General features: G+C 44.6%; 1 protein-coding gene across 1 annotated transcript in view; it reads right to left on the bottom strand.

Moving 5' to 3' along the window:
• Window positions 1–2174: 2174 nt before the first annotated feature.
• ntrk1 (neurotrophic tyrosine kinase, receptor, type 1) overlaps window positions 2175–16973 on the bottom strand; it is a gene marked incomplete at its 3' end in the record, with an annotated part of 29654 nt that continues 14855 nt past the window's right edge. The window contains exons 8-16 of the mRNA XM_084471468.1: window positions 14989–15321; window positions 12287–12345; window positions 11909–12011; window positions 10216–10371; window positions 9526–9656; window positions 8881–9053; window positions 6541–6781; window positions 6101–6259; window positions 2175–2360 (exon numbers count right to left, since the gene is read on the bottom strand). Of these exons, the coding sequence (XP_084327594.1) occupies window positions 2175–2360; window positions 6101–6259; window positions 6541–6781; window positions 8881–9053; window positions 9526–9656; window positions 10216–10371; window positions 11909–12011; window positions 12287–12345; window positions 14989–15321 (1541 nt within the window). The remainder of the gene's footprint in view (window positions 2361–6100; window positions 6260–6540; window positions 6782–8880; window positions 9054–9525; window positions 9657–10215; window positions 10372–11908; window positions 12012–12286; window positions 12346–14988; window positions 15322–16973) is intronic.

The following is a 16973-nucleotide window of genomic DNA, read 5'->3' as shown; positions in this document are numbered from 1 at the left end:
TCGATAATTTTTTAGGAACAACATGACGAAATATGAAACATTATGAAACATTATAAACATATGAAATATTTTATTATCCATTATTATAATTTTTTTTTCAAATCATAACTTTAGAAATGTTTAATGCGGCTCATATACAACCAAGGTTCATGTTTGCTTGAACCCTTTGATTGTCTGAGGGATGAAAGTGAAATATGAACGGGACATACGATTTAAACATATATATATATAGTTTGCTTTTTTATTTGAGCGAAGACATTATACAAAGTGGCAGGGGTAACGAGACATTTCTTTTGACATGAATACATCATATATTTACAGAGAGTATTTACACTTCAAGGCATCACAAGTGGTTCCACAGGAAAAAATGCATTTCTCTTCGAACAAGCGCTTTGATAAGTAAATGAGGATGAATCCTTAAAGGCAGAGCCTTGTATTTGGTCTCACACTGTGGTGTGCAGCGGTCAAGCGGCCGCGCTGTCTGTGTTTCCAGAACCATCTGCCAGCAGCACTTTGTTCCTGGACATCCACCTCCATCTGTTACCAAACATGACACTGTGTCCACTGTGTCCTTCATAAACACACATGCATGCACACACACACGCACACACACACCATATGTAGTCACACACAGACGCATGCACACACACACGTACGCACGCGCACACACACACGCACACCTTATATAGACACACACGGACACACACACGCACGCACACATGCACGCACGTACGGACACTCACACACACACACACACACACACACACACACACATAAAGTAACACTCACAACCCCCATACAGAGACATTCACACATCCAGTATACATATATTAACACACAAACATCTCACATGAAGACACACACACATCCCCCATACAGAGACATTCACACATCCTACATACAAAGATTTGAACACACACACACACACACACACACACACATACACACACACACACACACACACACACACACACACACACACACACACACACACACACACACACACAAACACATTCATCATCTTACTGGATTTCAATACAGTGCTTTGTGTCCGAGGTCAGGATACTAGCATTGGAAACAGGGACAATATGTACAAAAGCTTATCGCTGAGTCAGACAGCCAAAGCCAGACTGATAGGCCAGGCTATGCATTGAACCATAATCGAACCAATTATGATTATTGTCCTTTTCCCCTTATTTTTTCCCGTTCATACAGGTATTGAAACAGGCAACAGTGGGCTGTAGCTATAAGTGTAGAACACCTGAATCGATGCTGAGAGGAAACATTTTGTCTGGGATTGTTAAAAAAGAAATCACAAATATGATAATACAACATTATATTTGATGCAGTATGCACAGAGGAGTGCCACTTCTTCCTTCAAATGAATGCTAAAGTACAGACGCCAACCTATGATTCATTCAAACATCTCACAAATACTATATATATATCCCATATATATATACGTATATATATTCTAAGTTCATACAAAAATGATCTTCTAGCCAGTCGGTGGGAGCCCGTGGTGCATGCAACCAGGCGTGTGCCTCGCTGAAGGGCCCACTCTTGTCATCACAGACTTATAATGGTCCATCTCGTCAGACGTCTGAGTCCCTGTTCAGACGGCTCTCTCTCCCCTCGGGTTTGAGCCCCCTGACGTCCAACCATCTTGGGACCGTGGCCTGCTCCTCCTCATCCACCAAGGGATGCTAATGTACGAAGAACTAACACAGAGCCACTGGATAGATCCTATGAACCCTTCCTTGCGGTTACGTGGATGTTCAAGGAGGGAATTGAACTCTACTGTCACCATGTGACATACGGTTTTGATGACATTCAATCAAATCAAAACAACGTTACATCTTACAGCCTTCAATAAACAACCCCCCCCCTGTCCCCTCTTCCTTCCTCTGAACCGATGCCCTCTCCCTCCGTCCTCTATACCCTCCCAGCCTCCCTCTGTATCCCAGGATCCATACAGGTATAGGGCCTTCTTCACAAATAACTCCCTCCGACCACCCCCCCCCCCCCACACCTTATCCCAATATCTTTCTCAGAACCAAAAGCTCCATCTCCCCCCTCTCCCCCAGCTTACCCTCTGAACTTATCCCCCCTCTTCCATCTTCCTCTTCCCCGCCCTCCACCCCCTCCGACCCACCCTCTCTGACCCACCCTCTCTATCCCAAGATGTCGAGGTATAGGGGGGGGTTCTTGACCAGGGCGAGCAGGCGGCTGTGGATGTCCTTGATGACCAGCCTCTGTTGGGGCTCCCGCTGCCAGCAGCCCTGCATCAGGAGGTGGACCTCCTTAGGACACGTCCGGGGCCTCTCCAGCTCCCGACCCTGGGTGATGCACTCGATTGCCTAGGGGAGGGAGGGAGAGCGAGACAGATATATATATATATATAGAGAGAGAGAGAGAGAGAGAGAGAGAGAGAGAGAGAGAGAGAGAGAGAGAGAGAGAGAGAGAGAGAGAGAGAGAGAGAGAGAGAGAGACATAGAGACAGAGAGACAAAGAGAGAGTAAATCAGAAGGAGGGGGTGGAGAAACAAACAAAGAGACAAATATTATAGTGCATTAGGCATAAAGAACACATTTGTTACCACTGACATTGAAATTAATTCCATTTGAGAAAATACGTCAAAGGGATTAGTGAAATAAAGTCAAAACCAACGAACAAGTTAGGACTTCATATTCTAGTCAAACAGAGGTCTGTCTTTATTATGGTCCCTTGTCGCATTTTGCTTTTCTGTAAATAAATCATTGTCAGTGTATATGTTCTTGTGTGTGTGTGCGTGCTTGTGCATGTGTGTGTGCGTGCTTGTCTGCATGTGTGCCCCAGTGTGTCACTCCATTTGACCTATTGGACCTGACCCCTGGCCTACTCCCATCCCATACAAGTGACCTTTCCCCGGGTCGCTGTGTCCTCCAGTCAGTCTCTCAGCTCCAGACAGTCAATACCAGACCCAAAAAAGGCAGCGGCCGCCGGGCAGGCCAGTGGATTTTTTGGTCTGATTTATGACTCCCATTTGTTATGTGTATGGGCTGATAATAGCACCATCACTTATTTGGATGGGATGCATGGATGGCGTTAACGAGGTTAAACCTCATTGGCCAGGGGGCGAAGATGACATCCAATGAGATTAGGATCGAGTGAATAGGAAAGTGATCTACCGCCTCCTGAAAGGAGAGAGGCCAGGACGCCTTAATGCTCCAGTTGTGGTCACAACAGACTCCTGGTTCAGAGTGAGTTAGCATAAAGCACTGCTCCACCATTCTTAATAACTACCAACTTATCGACCAATCAGAGAGCTTATCGAGCTCTGAAGAGCCCTTAATATATATATACACACACGCACACACACACACACACACACACGCACACACACACACACACACACACACACACACACACACACACACACACACACACACACACACACACACACACACACACATGTCCTCTCTCATATCTGTGATGGAATGATGAATGCTCAAAACTATTAAAAAAAAACATAATTGACTGAGTCAGTCTGCTGTTATATTACAGTCAACATGCTATTTACTTTAGCTTTTATCCAAAGTGAGTTAAGAAAAGTTAAATGTACAATGAAAATGATAGCTATATATATATATATATATATATATATATATAGCTATCATTTTATATGATAGCTATGATAGCTATAAAATTATAAAATGATTATTTTCATAATCATTTTATAATTATGAAAATATCATTTTCATAATTATCTCAATCTCAATTGTCGTTTAATGAAATATAATATATGTATAGATGTATAGAGGGTTGGCTGATGATCAAATGCTTAAAGCAGTATAAAGTGGTTGAAACCAGATAAAACAGTGTGGCAAACTGAAAGCTCTACAGTACATCTTAATATCTCAATTCAACATCAAATGATATGAAATGAGGTCCAGGTAATCCTGCCTTAAATGGTTCTTGTAGGTGAATATTAGCTAATCATAACCTCTCAGTTACAGCCACACCCTCCACACATCACTGAAGCTGATCTCACACACCTGCAAGGTCTGAGCAACACTCAAACACAGCAAGCATGTGCTGCAAGAACTTCTAGGAGCTTTTGGAGAATAGGATAATATGAAGGTTTTTTTTTTCAAATATTTTCAATTCAAGTACTACAATACTATTTTCTGATCATAACATTGTATCACCTTTTTATTTTTGTGGATTTCATCTATTTTTAGTCTGATATATGTTTATGCTGTAGGCCTACTGACAACCCTAAATTCACTTTTTATATAGGTCTAGCCTTTTCAAATTTCTAAACTTGATATCGGCCTCCTTCATTGAAATTCAAGGGTCTGGGAGTCAATGTTTGAGATGATTCGACTGTTTGTAGCCTCGGCTGACGGTTGCATTACAATGCACACATCTTCAAAATAGTGGGAATAGGGTTAGTCCTAACCCTAACCCTATTGTATTTGATTGTGCTGTGCATTACTCAAACAGTTTTTCTGAGTAAAGTGGTGACTGATCCATTCATTGTGGTCGCTTCAAACTACAGCTCATCAAATGTAGATGAGAATCTTTCAACATTGTTGGCCCCTTATCACAGCCTTAAAGGACTGCACTGTGTTCTGTTTGCATTTCTTTACAATACTTGGTTGGCAGCCCTGAATGCGAGTATGAAGCTTTTCAAAAAATTCCAGATGCAAGCCGTGTTCCGTTCCTATGAGGTGGTCATAACTTGTGTTCTTGCAGAGGCAGTCACAGTAGTGTGATTTGATGTGTCTGAAAGTGATTTGTTTGCATCTGGGTTATGTAAAAAAAAAGAAAAAGGCAGGATGTGTGGGTGGGACAAAACAGACGTAATCAAATCTCACCACTCAAGATTTGATTGGCTTTAGTGGGAGGAACTATTGCTTTATTGTAAAGGAACTATCAAAGGTATTGTAGTATTCAGGCTGACTGACTGATGCAAGATCAAACCTTTAATTTATAGGGGAATTTAAAGGAGAACTTTAAAGGGACACAAACCTTTTTAGTGTGAGCTTTTTTTGATATCGGCATGAATAAATGTTAAATTACTGCAGACATGAGCTTACAAACCAAGTTAAATTTTGTTCAATATTGTCCAACACCGCTATGAACTATAGATCAAAAGTCGTGTGTTTGTGTAATTGTTAAACTGACGGTAGAGTGTTTATTATCCATTATTTCAGCTACCTGGGGTTTAATCATTTATAGACTTAAAAGGACCTAATCACAGCCATATTACATGTGAGTGTTTCCTAAATTTATCCAAGAGTGGTTACAATTTCTCTCTGAAGCTCTTGGCAGCTTATGAAGAACACAACGCCTCCACACATACGCCATCACGGTCATTACCAGCCTACCCCTAAAAACATATAAATTATGCCAAACTCTTATATATTATAGATATATATATATAAGTTCTATACATATTTAAGTTAGTCTGACAGACATACTTTCATACATCTTTAATATGAAATTATTAATTATTTTCCTCATTAATGATTGATATTAACATGAATAGAGTTGAATAACGTCAGTAAACAGGATGTTTCTGCTGTTACTGTGGTTACACCTGTCTGGTGTTACATCCTGGTCCCTATCCTCCACGGCCTATCCCAGGGCTGCTGGGTCCTCCTACACACCCCTCCGCCCTGGTCCTCCCAGTAGACCCACCCCTCCACCCTCCACCCTGGTCCCCCCAGTAGACCCACCCCTCCGCCCTGGTCCTCCCAGTAGACCCACCCCTCCACCCTGGTCCTCCCAGTAGACCCAGCCCTCCACCCTGGTCCCCCCAGTTGACCCACCCCTCCACCTGGTCCTCCCAGTAGACCCAGCCCTCCACCTGGTCCTCCCAGTAGACCCACCCCTCCACCCTGGTCCCCCCAGTAGACCCACCCTTCCACCTGGTCCTCCCAGTAGACCCACCCTTCCACCTGGTCCTCCCAGTAGACCCACCCCTCCACCCTCCACCCTGGTCCTCCCAGTAGACCCACCCCTTCACCCTGGTCCTCCCAGTAGACCCACCCCTTCACCCTGGTCCTCCCAGTAGACCCACCCCTCCACCTGGTCCTCCCAGTAGACCCACCTCACTGTTGGACAGCTGGTACCAGGGCTGCTTGCCGTAGGTGAAGATCTCCCAGAGCACCACGCCAAAACTCCAGATGTCACTCTCGGTGGTGAACTTCCTGTACATGATGCTCTCCGGGGGCATCCAGCGAATGGGCAACATGGTCCGCCCACCCACCTGAGCAGGAAGCAGCATTGTGATTGGTTAATTTATATATTTTGATGATGGTGTTTGAGTGTCAGTTAATTATATAATTATTGATGCATCTCATGTAGATGGAAAGACTGACGGATGGATGCAGATTCAGATAAAGGATGTAGATAAAGGGGGAGGGAGATAATAGAGAGAACGAGAGATGGCATGAACGAGAGATATTGACAAAGGGAGAGCGAGAGAGAGAGAGAGAGAGAGAGAGAGAGAGAGAGAGAGAGAGAGAGAGGCACTGAAGAGCCACTGACCCGGTAGTAGTCTGTGCTGTAGATGTCACGTGACATGCCAAAGTCCCCGATCTTCACCACCAGCCCCTCGCCAACCAGACAGTTGCGTGTGGCCAGGTCTCTGTGGACAAAGTGCAGGGAGGCCAGGTACACCATGCCCGAGGCGATCTGCCCCGCGATGTGCAGCATCTGAGGGACAGTCAGTTGGCCCAGTGGGGGCATCTTAACCTCCTCCAGGATGCGGGCGTCCGGACCGTGGGCCCTGGGCAGAGGAGGTTTTTGTTCTGACAGTGAGGTTTAATGTCATTGATGACATCTGAATGGCAACATGTGTCTTAGGTAGGAGGGTGAACAGTAGGGTGGATGAACAGTCGTGCGCTCCCTCCACCTTGAGCAAGCCACCTGCTTGCTCAAGGTGGAGCAAGCCACCTGCTTGCAAGGTGAAGCAAGCCACCTGCTTGCTCAAGGTGGAGGGAGCGCACGACTGTTCATTATTGTCACTATTTAGGTATTTAGCAGGCTCTTTCTATCGAGTGCTATGTGAGTGTCATTAAGGAGCAGGTGGGGGGTAAGGTCTAAACACTAGACTAGCCTGCTCCAGTTGAGGTCTGAGCACTCTTACACCATGGAGGGTGTTTGTCATTCACCGCACAAATAATTGAGTGCACTTAAAATGCCAGCACATGAAGGTGATTCAATATTTTTTTTTCAATCCATCATAATATTAGTAAAATAAAGTCTTGTCCCTTCATAGTTGTCTGGAGTCTACATTGATTCAGAGAGGTTATAAAAAAAAATGATAATGATAATGATAGTAATGATCAGCCATTCTGTGCTATTGCTTTTGACAAGACCTGCTGACCATCTCTGATTGGTCCTTGGGTGAACGGTAACTGTGGGTGACCTAACACAACTCTGACCTCTGGCCTTTCCAATTAGCAGATTGGACATATATGAGATCTTGAAACCATTACAGCTCTACACCATCATCATCCACCCCTCTAACAAAGAACCAAATGACAGGAGACGTACAGCTTGTAATACGCCCTCAATTGATTAGCAATAATGCAATTGAGGAGAAGTACTTCTCCAGTGTGTTTCTCCAGACTTCCACAGTTGTCCTTGAATGCCATGAAGAAATAAAGAAACACGCACTCCTTGCTTGGGAGCTTTGGCGCCGTAAATGAGCCTAATATGTCTTCATCCATCCTAATCGTCCACTCTCCTCCACCCATGGCGGGACACCCCACCCACCCTTTGCTCCATCCCCCCAACCTCCTCACAAAGGAAGTTGTGTCAGTATTAGTTTAAAAGGCAGGTGGCAGGGAGGGAGAGCAGCTGCCCTGTGAGCCAATGAGACCTTTTGCCAATACTGCCTTGTGGAAATGCGATTTTAGTCCGCCCACTATGTCTGTCTCTGCCATTTTGGGGGCGTTTTCTACCCAGGTGTTCCCAAGTTAATCTAAATACGTCTTCATATCTGGAGCCTCCGTTGGGCTTCTGGCAATGGGGGGGAATGATAGATTTTGGGGTTGAATGGGAGCATTAGCCAGACATATTGCACAGAATTATGTGGACATTATCTACTCATCATCAAGCAGCCTCTGGGATGGGAGCAGATGGTAAACTCTGAGAATGAGGAAGACTGAAGGGCAGGTAGGACTCATACTCTCGTACTCTAATCTCTGAGGACCTGGGAGGTCAGGAGCATCTGGTCGAGGACCCTTTCCGCTAATCTTCCCTCAGGTTCCTTCATGATTTATCAACAATGTTTCACAGGTAATATGAGGAACGCAGAATACAGTCGAAAATTAATACTATGCATAATGTTTCAGGGGCAATGACGATTACCGATGGGTCACGGCTAGTAACTAAACTAGCCGTGACCCACCTCTGTTCCTTCTCACGGTTTCTTCCCTTGGGATTGTGGAGTTTTCCACAGGCCCTTTAGAGTGGGGTCATAAAACATTGTGCCTGTGACTGTGATTAAGAGCTTTACAAATAAAATAAGTCTTTACTTAAATTAACTCTTAAAAAACATGAACCTGTGTTTTATACTATATTTTGCAATGAATACCTTTTCATTGCACTTATTTTCACCATAAATCTGTAAGGTTAGCTCTACAAAGATTTTTTTAATAGCAACATCACAGTGTGGTTGTCCATCAGAGCTGCATCTACATCTTTTGAGCGTGAGCATTATCTTTTTATTAATGACTGTAATGTTTCTGCTCCATGCTTGACCAAACTCAAATACGTAATTGGTTTCCCCGCTGACAATAGTTTGGTGAAACAAAGTGTCCTGTCCGTATTTGTCTGCTCTGAACACCGGTCAGAGCCTGACGGTTTGGAGGTCTTTACCTGAGGAAGCGGTTGAGGTCTCCATGCCGCATGTACTCAAACACCATGGCCAGGGGCTCTCCGTCCGTGCACACGCCGTAGAAACGCACAATGTGCTGGTGCTGAAGCACCGTCAGCAGCTCCGCCTCCCTCTGGAAGTCCTGCCTGGTCGACTCGTTGGCGTCTTTCAGCGTCTGCGAGCGGGAGGAAGCCGGGTGGAATGAGTTCATGCAGCCAATTATGAACATTGTCTGGGACTGTATTACTAAGTGCAACTGAAGTTGACAAATGATGAATACATTTGATTCTCTGAAGCACTTCTGGTTAACACGCTGAAAGCCACATTCGAGAATTAGCGAGAATAACTATGAGCTAATAGCTATTCATTGTTAAATACAGCAATGAAAATGCCCATGATCCCAGAAGGAAAACAAGAAACCCAACAAGATATCTCCCTTCCCTTCCTCAGATTTGCTTCCATTCATAGTTTTTACATTGAATAAAACACACAACCATACAATTAATTAGGTATTCCTAAATTTTCATAGAGCAATCCCTTAGACCTTAAACCACTTTACATTTTCAAAGGTTATTTAAAGGGTCATAGTTCAATTTCTTTTCATGATTAAATGTTGGTGTGGCCAGACACCAATCCCATGTACACACCTTGATGGCTACCAGCATCTTGTCGCTGTCGGGGCTGAGGTTGGCACACTCGGCCAGGTACACCTTGCCAAACGCTCCCTCGCCGAGCTCCCACTTCAGCACAATGTCCTGCCTCTTGATGTTCTGGACACCTTTCCAACCAAGACAACGGTTTCGGCTCATTAGCATAGATAATGTAAAGTGCAGTGTAAATGGTGCAATTATATAGCGCTTATCCAAAGCGCTTTACAATATTGCCTCACATTCAACCGCCGTGCACACATTCACACACCGACGGCAGAGTCAAGCCATGCAAGGCGACAGCCAGCTCGTCGGGAGCATTTAGCGTTAGGTGCCTTGCTCATGGACACCTCAACACTCAGCTAAGAGGACCCACTCTACCTCCTGCGCTATACAGCCGCCCAGTGTGATCTGGTGTGTGTTGTACTTTTACCTCCACTATAATTAGCAGCAGGTTTCTACCTGGGGTAAATACAACGGGTACGGCGGGTCGTGTTAAGGGTGGTGTGATGCTGTTGTGTTTCTAACTCCACTATGAGCTTGTTACCTCCACTTCACCCTGGAGCACTCGGCTAACACTCAGCCAACGCCGTTTTTAGACGGCTGAATGGACACACAGTGGCGGGGTGGGGGGACCATGTGTGGCGCTAAGGGAGAGATGATTGGGACTGGCGGCTCTTGTGAACTCACACATGTCTTTGTCCTTGATGATGCCACAGAAGTACTGAGGGTTTTCCACGAAGCTGGAGAGGCCCGAGTCATCCTCGGTGCAGGGCGGGTTGGTCCCAAAGTTCATGAAGCGCAGCGACAGCGCCAGGTCATCCTCAGTGCCCAGGACCGAGGAGCCTGCGGACACGGAAGGCACGGAAGGCTATAAAGATGCATTTACTTTCATAGCTATGAAGAGGAGAAGTGCTCATGATCAGTTCTCGGGCCGTTTATGATTGCATTGTTGGTCAAACGAGGCAATCCAGAGGCCATTTATGAAACTACCATCTCACCCATCTACTCCCTGGCGACATTTCCTTGATCCCATGGCGACAGATGATGACAGACAGTAATAATGACCATCATCAACAATGCAGAAATCAAGCACCATTGAGCAAAACAGGTCCAAACGACCGTGGCAGGAGGCTGATCGCTGAGCGGCCCGAGGCTGCAGTATTAAAAGCTCCAAATTGTAAGACCTCACTTAGCATGGAAAAACCACAGAACCCAGAGAGTCCAAACCCAGCTCCAGAGAATGGAACAAGAGAGAGAGAGAGAGAGAGAGAGAGAGAGAGAGAGAGAGAGAGAGAGAGAGAGAGAGAGAGAGAGAGACACAGAGAGGGTGAGAGAGAGTGGGTGAGAGAGAGAGACAAAGAGAGAGAGAGAGAGAGTGAGAATGAATGAGAGAGGGAGGGCAAGGAAAAAGCCATGGAGGAGTGGAGAGAGGAGGGGGTCCACTTAGGCAATCAGGCCCACTTAGGCTCTTTGTGAGAGGTGTATAGGAGTGGGGGTGGGGAGGGGTGGGGGTGGCGGCAACAGTCGGTGGGTTGGTGGTGGCGGTGGGTGGGGGTATTCAGGAGGACCTATAGCCAGACCTCCATCAATCCATCCATGCATCCATCCATCTTCTTTAATGGACCACAGTGCAGCCAGAGTGGCCCTGGCTAGGGGTGGGTTTCTGACGCCGTTTACTTGTGCATGCAGTAATTAAGGCACTTAAGACCTGCCGACAGCAGGGCTCACAGCGTGCAAAGTTACAGCCTAGTGGAAAGCCTGTATGAGTGGGCCTCCTCTGCAATATGCGCCCAGAGACCCTCAAAATGGTCCCCACTGAATCCTGGGCAATCTAAGAAGTGACTAGAGGAAAAAATATAACTATTATTTGCCGGTGTCTGCTCTCAGCACAGTTGGACACTGGGGTTTTCAGAGAGAGCCCAGTGCAGGCGTCAGGTTGAGAGTGAGTTTTTGTCCTGCTGTATTGTCAATCCAAAACACTTGAATACATTTTGTGGATCTGTTCCTCATGGTGCATTTTTAAGAGTGAAGAATAGATGTTTTCATATTTATTTATGGATGTTTATATATTTATTTGTCCTAAATCTTGTTTCCCTGGAATTGCACAGAATTTTGTCTCAGCTACCCAATTGTAATAATCTATGTACAAAAATATGGATATATAATATAATATATTGCATATATAGTGTCATTATCACCATATTAAATAGTACTATTATTTTAATTATAACTATTCAAAAGAATAAAAGCATACTATTAAAAGTAGAGTGAAGTAAACCAAAAAACAGTGATGCTCTGCTAAACAGAAGGGTTTTAATGAATGCCATAACAAAGGAACATTCTGGCTGTTGGACTTTGAATGAGTGGCATGCCAACGTACGGTGAATGCCAAACTTTGAGTGCTGTCCGCATCGATTGATCACCACGAGCATGACGAGGAGGAAAGCACACGCGAACACAGCAAGGCCCACCGCCACGGAGATCTGTTCAAATAGGAAACAATTGCATCAAAGTGTGTCTACTTTGCCAATTTACTATCTTTTATTCAAGACGTCATCTTTGGAATGTTTTGCATGTGCTTGATTTTTTGAATATCATATCTGCTTAAAAATATCAACTTTGAAATATAATTATTTGCTCAATATTTTCTAAACAATATCTTGTTTAGATGGGTCATCTTTGTAGTATACTATCTTTGCCTCAGCATAGGAGGAGGCGACGGACACAGAGAGGACTGCAGGCGTTTCACCAGACTTACCACAAACAGGCGACTCTCCTTGCTCTCTGTGACAGGCTTGTTGGATGCGTTGGTAGAAACTAAACAACATAAAGAAGAAGATCCCTTCAATACAACCCACGTCTTTCACAAGCAGACAGAAAGAGAATGCTGACTGTTAACAGAACAAAAAGTTTGTATTTTTCAGCGAAGGTAAAATGGGTCTTACTTGGATCCATGTTAAAGACTAGCATGCAGGGAGAGGGAACACAAAAACACATTTGAATGAGCGGTACATAAATACAGGGCCATAAGGCAACATAGATATATATACTGACTAGATATCGCCTGAGCTGCGCTGTTCAGTGGTACATATACGTCAATGCCGCCGCCATCTTGCCGCGGGGTAACCACCCACCTGAATGAATGAATGTCGATGGGACAGAAGTCCTTTCCCAGTCAAAATCACTCTAAAACGCCCTTTTTTAAGGAAATCTTCAATCGGGTCGGGTCAAACGTGTGTTTGTGGTAATGCTAGTAAAAATAAATTAAAAAAATATCTATATTTTTTCCTATCATTACACGTCTGACCTATGTCAGACATGTGTATGTATGTTTAGAGTGATTTAGACAGGAAAAGGACCTCTGCCCCATCGACGTTCATGCATTCAGGTGGGTGGTTACCCCGCGGCAAGATGGCGGCATTGTTGACGCATGCTTAGAAGCCGAACGCGATATGTAGTCAGTATATATATCTATGATAAGGCAAGGCAAGGCAACTTTCTCTGGGAATCAAACCCGATTCTAGGACTCTAACCCAGTCTCTCTGGTATCAGAACATGGTAAAAATTGATAATAAAGGCAAAGTTAGTAATAAAATTAGACTTGGGCCAAGTCTTAAATCCTCAGGGAGTTTATTCCAGCTATTTGTTGCATAGTAACTAAATCCTGCTTTCTCATGTTTCGTGTTGACTCTGGGGATAATTAACAGATTGGTCTCAGAAGATCTTAGTCGTCTAGAAGGCTTATGTAATGGAAGCATATCAGTTAAATATCTTGGCCCTAAACCATGTAGGGATTTATAGGTTAGCAACATGATTTTAAAATCAATTCTCTGACATACAGGGAGCCAATGTAACAATTTAAGAATTGGTGTAATATGTTCAAATGTTTTGATCTTTGTCAGAACTCTAGCAGCAGCATTCTGAACAAGCTGTAGTTGTCTTAGAGGTTTTTTTGGGAGACCTGTAAGGAGACCATTGCAGTAATCAAGCTTACTAGTGATAAAGGCATGTACAAGTTTTTGTAAGTCTTCGGTGGACATGAGCCCTCTAAGTCTTGCTACGTTTTTAAGGTGATAATATGCAGATTTTGTCACTGATTTGATGTGACTGTCTAAATGTAAATCTGAATCCATGATAACCCCTAGATTTCTGGCTTTGATCGAGGTTTTCATGGACAGAGAGTGAAGGTGTTGGGTTACTTTAAGCCTTTCCGTTTTAGCACCAAATACTATTATCTCGGTTTTGTCCTCATTTAGTTTAGTTAGTAGAAGTTTCGGCACATCCAGTCTTTGACTTGCTCAATGCACTGGCACAACAGATCTATGGGCTGATAGTCATTTGGTGATAGCGATACATAGATTTGCATGTCATCAGCATAGCAATGATGGTCAATATTGTTATTTTGCATGATTTGCCCTAGTGGGAGCATGTAGATGTTGAATAGAGAGGGTCCTAAGATCAAACCTTGTGGGACTCCACGTTTGTTGATTCTGAAACAAAGTCACCAATGGAAACAAAGTAGTTCCTATTTTGTAGGTAGGACCTAAACCAATTTAAGCCTGAAAGCCCACCCAGTTTTCTAATCTGTCCAAAGGTATTGTATGGTCTACAGTGTCGAATGCAGCACTGAGGTCTAGTAGCATTAGTATTGAGATTTTGCCAGAGTCTGTGTTAAGACGGATGTCGTTTACAACTTTAATAAGGGCAGTCTCGGTGCTGTGAAGGGGTCGAAATCCTGATTGGAAGGTGTCAAAGCAACCAGTTGATGCCAGGAAGTCACTGAGTTGCTGGAGGACAACTTTCTCAATGATTTTACTTATGAAGGGTAGATTTGACATTGGTCTGTAGTTGTTAATAATAGAGGCATCTAGGCTCCGCTTTTTTAAAAGGGGTTTAATAACTGCAGTTTTCAAGGCTTTTGGAAAATTGCCTGATTGGAGAGAGTTGTTAACTATTTGCAATATGTCTGTTGCTAGGCAGTCAAAAACATTCTCAAAGACATTAAAGCATGTTATTGCCACGTTACTTTTGCCTGAACAGGGTGGTAGTCCAACATTTTTGTTTAAAGTGGAGACATTTATGCCGTGTCTGATGCCTTAAATTTTATCAGTATAAAATGCTGCAAACTCATTGCATTTCTGCATAGAATGGAGGTCAGGTAGACACTGAAAGGAATGGTGGGAGTAAAAATACTTCAATAAGTTTCCATGGAAAATATCAGAAGTGGTATACTAGGATGCCATCACAGGCCTTTATCTATTAGACATTTCAGTATGAATATTCTGCACTGCCCCACACCTCCCCCGTCAACTTGCATCCCATACTAGGGTTGCAGGTCCATGCAACAGGTGTATGTACTTCAACCCCTTCCAGCAAACCGACCATAAAAACTGTCTACGTCCATCCCCTGCCCCTAAAATACACCTTAGTGCATTCTCCTCCTGCAGAGCGACCACTCACCGGGAATAATGCCCTCGGGGTCGGAGGCCGGGAAGGGGTTGTCCATGAAGAGCCCGGTGGCGTTGGCCTGGTCGCTGCCCAGTCGGTTGTGGACCACCATGGTGTACACACCATTGTTCAGGTGGGTTGGCTTGTTGAGGAACAGGCAGCCATGCTTGACGGAGCCGTCGTCCGTGTCGGGGATCAACTGGGTGTAGGTGTACCTGGTCTCGGTGAGCGCATGTCCGTTGTACAGCCATTCAATGGTGGGCTCTGGGTTACCATCCACGGCGAAGGGGAAGCACCAGTGGTGCTGCTGCTCAGCCTCTCGCAGGAACAGGATGCTTACCGGGACTGTATGGGGGAGGAGAGGGGTTAGACTTGGAGCAGAAGAGATCCTTTAACATTAAGTTCCTCTGTGTTCCTCTGGAGGGACAGGGTCCTCTCAAAGCATCTTCGCCGGAACTGGCGTCCGGAACTGGCGTTCGGAACTGGCGTCCGGAACTGGCGTCCGGAACTGGCGTCCGGAACTGGCGAGGACCTCTCTGTCTCTGAGTGAAATAGATTGTATTCATCAAGTGCTTTGCTAGCCCCTTCTACAGTCTATTTCACTCCCGGTCGAAGAGAGAAGATGCTCTTCCGTTCATCAGGTCCCTTTCTCAAAAACACTTTGCCAAAAGAGGCTGGCTAAGGGAGTTGAACCAGCAACCACTCTGGTTGCCAAGCAACCTTCGCCACTGCTAGAGCCAGAGAAGACCATTTAGAGTAAGAGGACAAGCAAGTTTGAAAAAGGATGTTGGTGCAATTCCCTTGTGAGCCAGGATGCAAGGCACTTAGCAGCATAGTTCTCTAATGGGGGAAGTTAGTGGCAAAAATGAGGAGACTCTGGATGTGTGTGTGTGTCTGTGTGTGTCTCTGAAAATTGTAAATGATTTTCGGTCCTAACTTTCCGATCCTAAATCGTGCTACATATAAAAGTACATTTACATAATACAGTAATTTGAGCTCAGCTGTAATAACCAAAGAGCACTAGCGACCTAGACTAAGCAGAAAACCACTTCCAAATCACTGACCCACACATGTTTTTTCTTCCTTTTCTGCTGCATGTGCACTTTAAGCATGTTCAACATTATGTCACAGGCCCATAGCAGCCATAGGATCCGGCGGAATTTCCCCCAGTCAATGTTCTTCCATCTGTAACTGTACTGACCCGCCATGAATAATACATCCTGGTCCTCCTTATCGCTCCTGACCACAAGACCACTACCTGGAAGCAGCTTTGGACCTGATGCTACAGGAAATGGCCTCGTTTAGAGCCAAGATGGAGGAGGGGTGAGGAGACCCTCGCAAATCAGCCTCTCTTAACCCCTGACCCTGCGGTGGGAATCTGCTGGGCTAAGGACAAACCTGAGCCATCTCCCGTGTCTCCTCCACCGGTCGCTTTTGTTAAGAGCAGGGGTAAATTCTGCCCGTGCAGAGAGAAAAGGAGCTCTGCTGATGATGGCATTAAGCTAACCTTTGTTTAGCCAGCCCGACTGCACTTACGGTAGCAATTAGGCTACCTATACCCCGAGAGTGAGGGGCTTTTAGGGGCGAATTTTACGGAAGCAATATATAGAATTTACAAATGGTGAATAACAATATTGACAAAGACGACATCCATCGAGTTCTGCTCATGGCCAAACGCCAGACAAATGGATTACTTAGTAGATAGTTCAATTAATCACTCACTGAAAACAAACTGTTCACAGTAAGGGGAAATTAGTTTCTTGGGGATAAATAACTGGGGATTTCTTGGTGTGTTCTTGGCTGGTGTGAATAAGAAAAACCATGGTATGTCGGAAGCAAACATATTCAAAGCATCAAAAAAGTAGCAAAAGCATTAAAGAACAGTGATTTACTAGTAGCAGTAGGCAGTCCTCAAGCATATGAAGGGGCTTAAAATGAAAAAAAGTTATTATGTTCCAAGTGGTTCACCCAGGCATCTTTCATATTTATTTTTTCTC

Source organism: Micromesistius poutassou (assembly GCF_964030765.1).
Source record: "Micromesistius poutassou genome assembly, chromosome: 8".
NCBI classification, from domain to species: Eukaryota; Metazoa; Chordata; class Actinopteri; order Gadiformes; family Gadidae; genus Micromesistius; species Micromesistius poutassou.
This window is presented reverse-complemented; position numbering and strand designations above follow the sequence as displayed.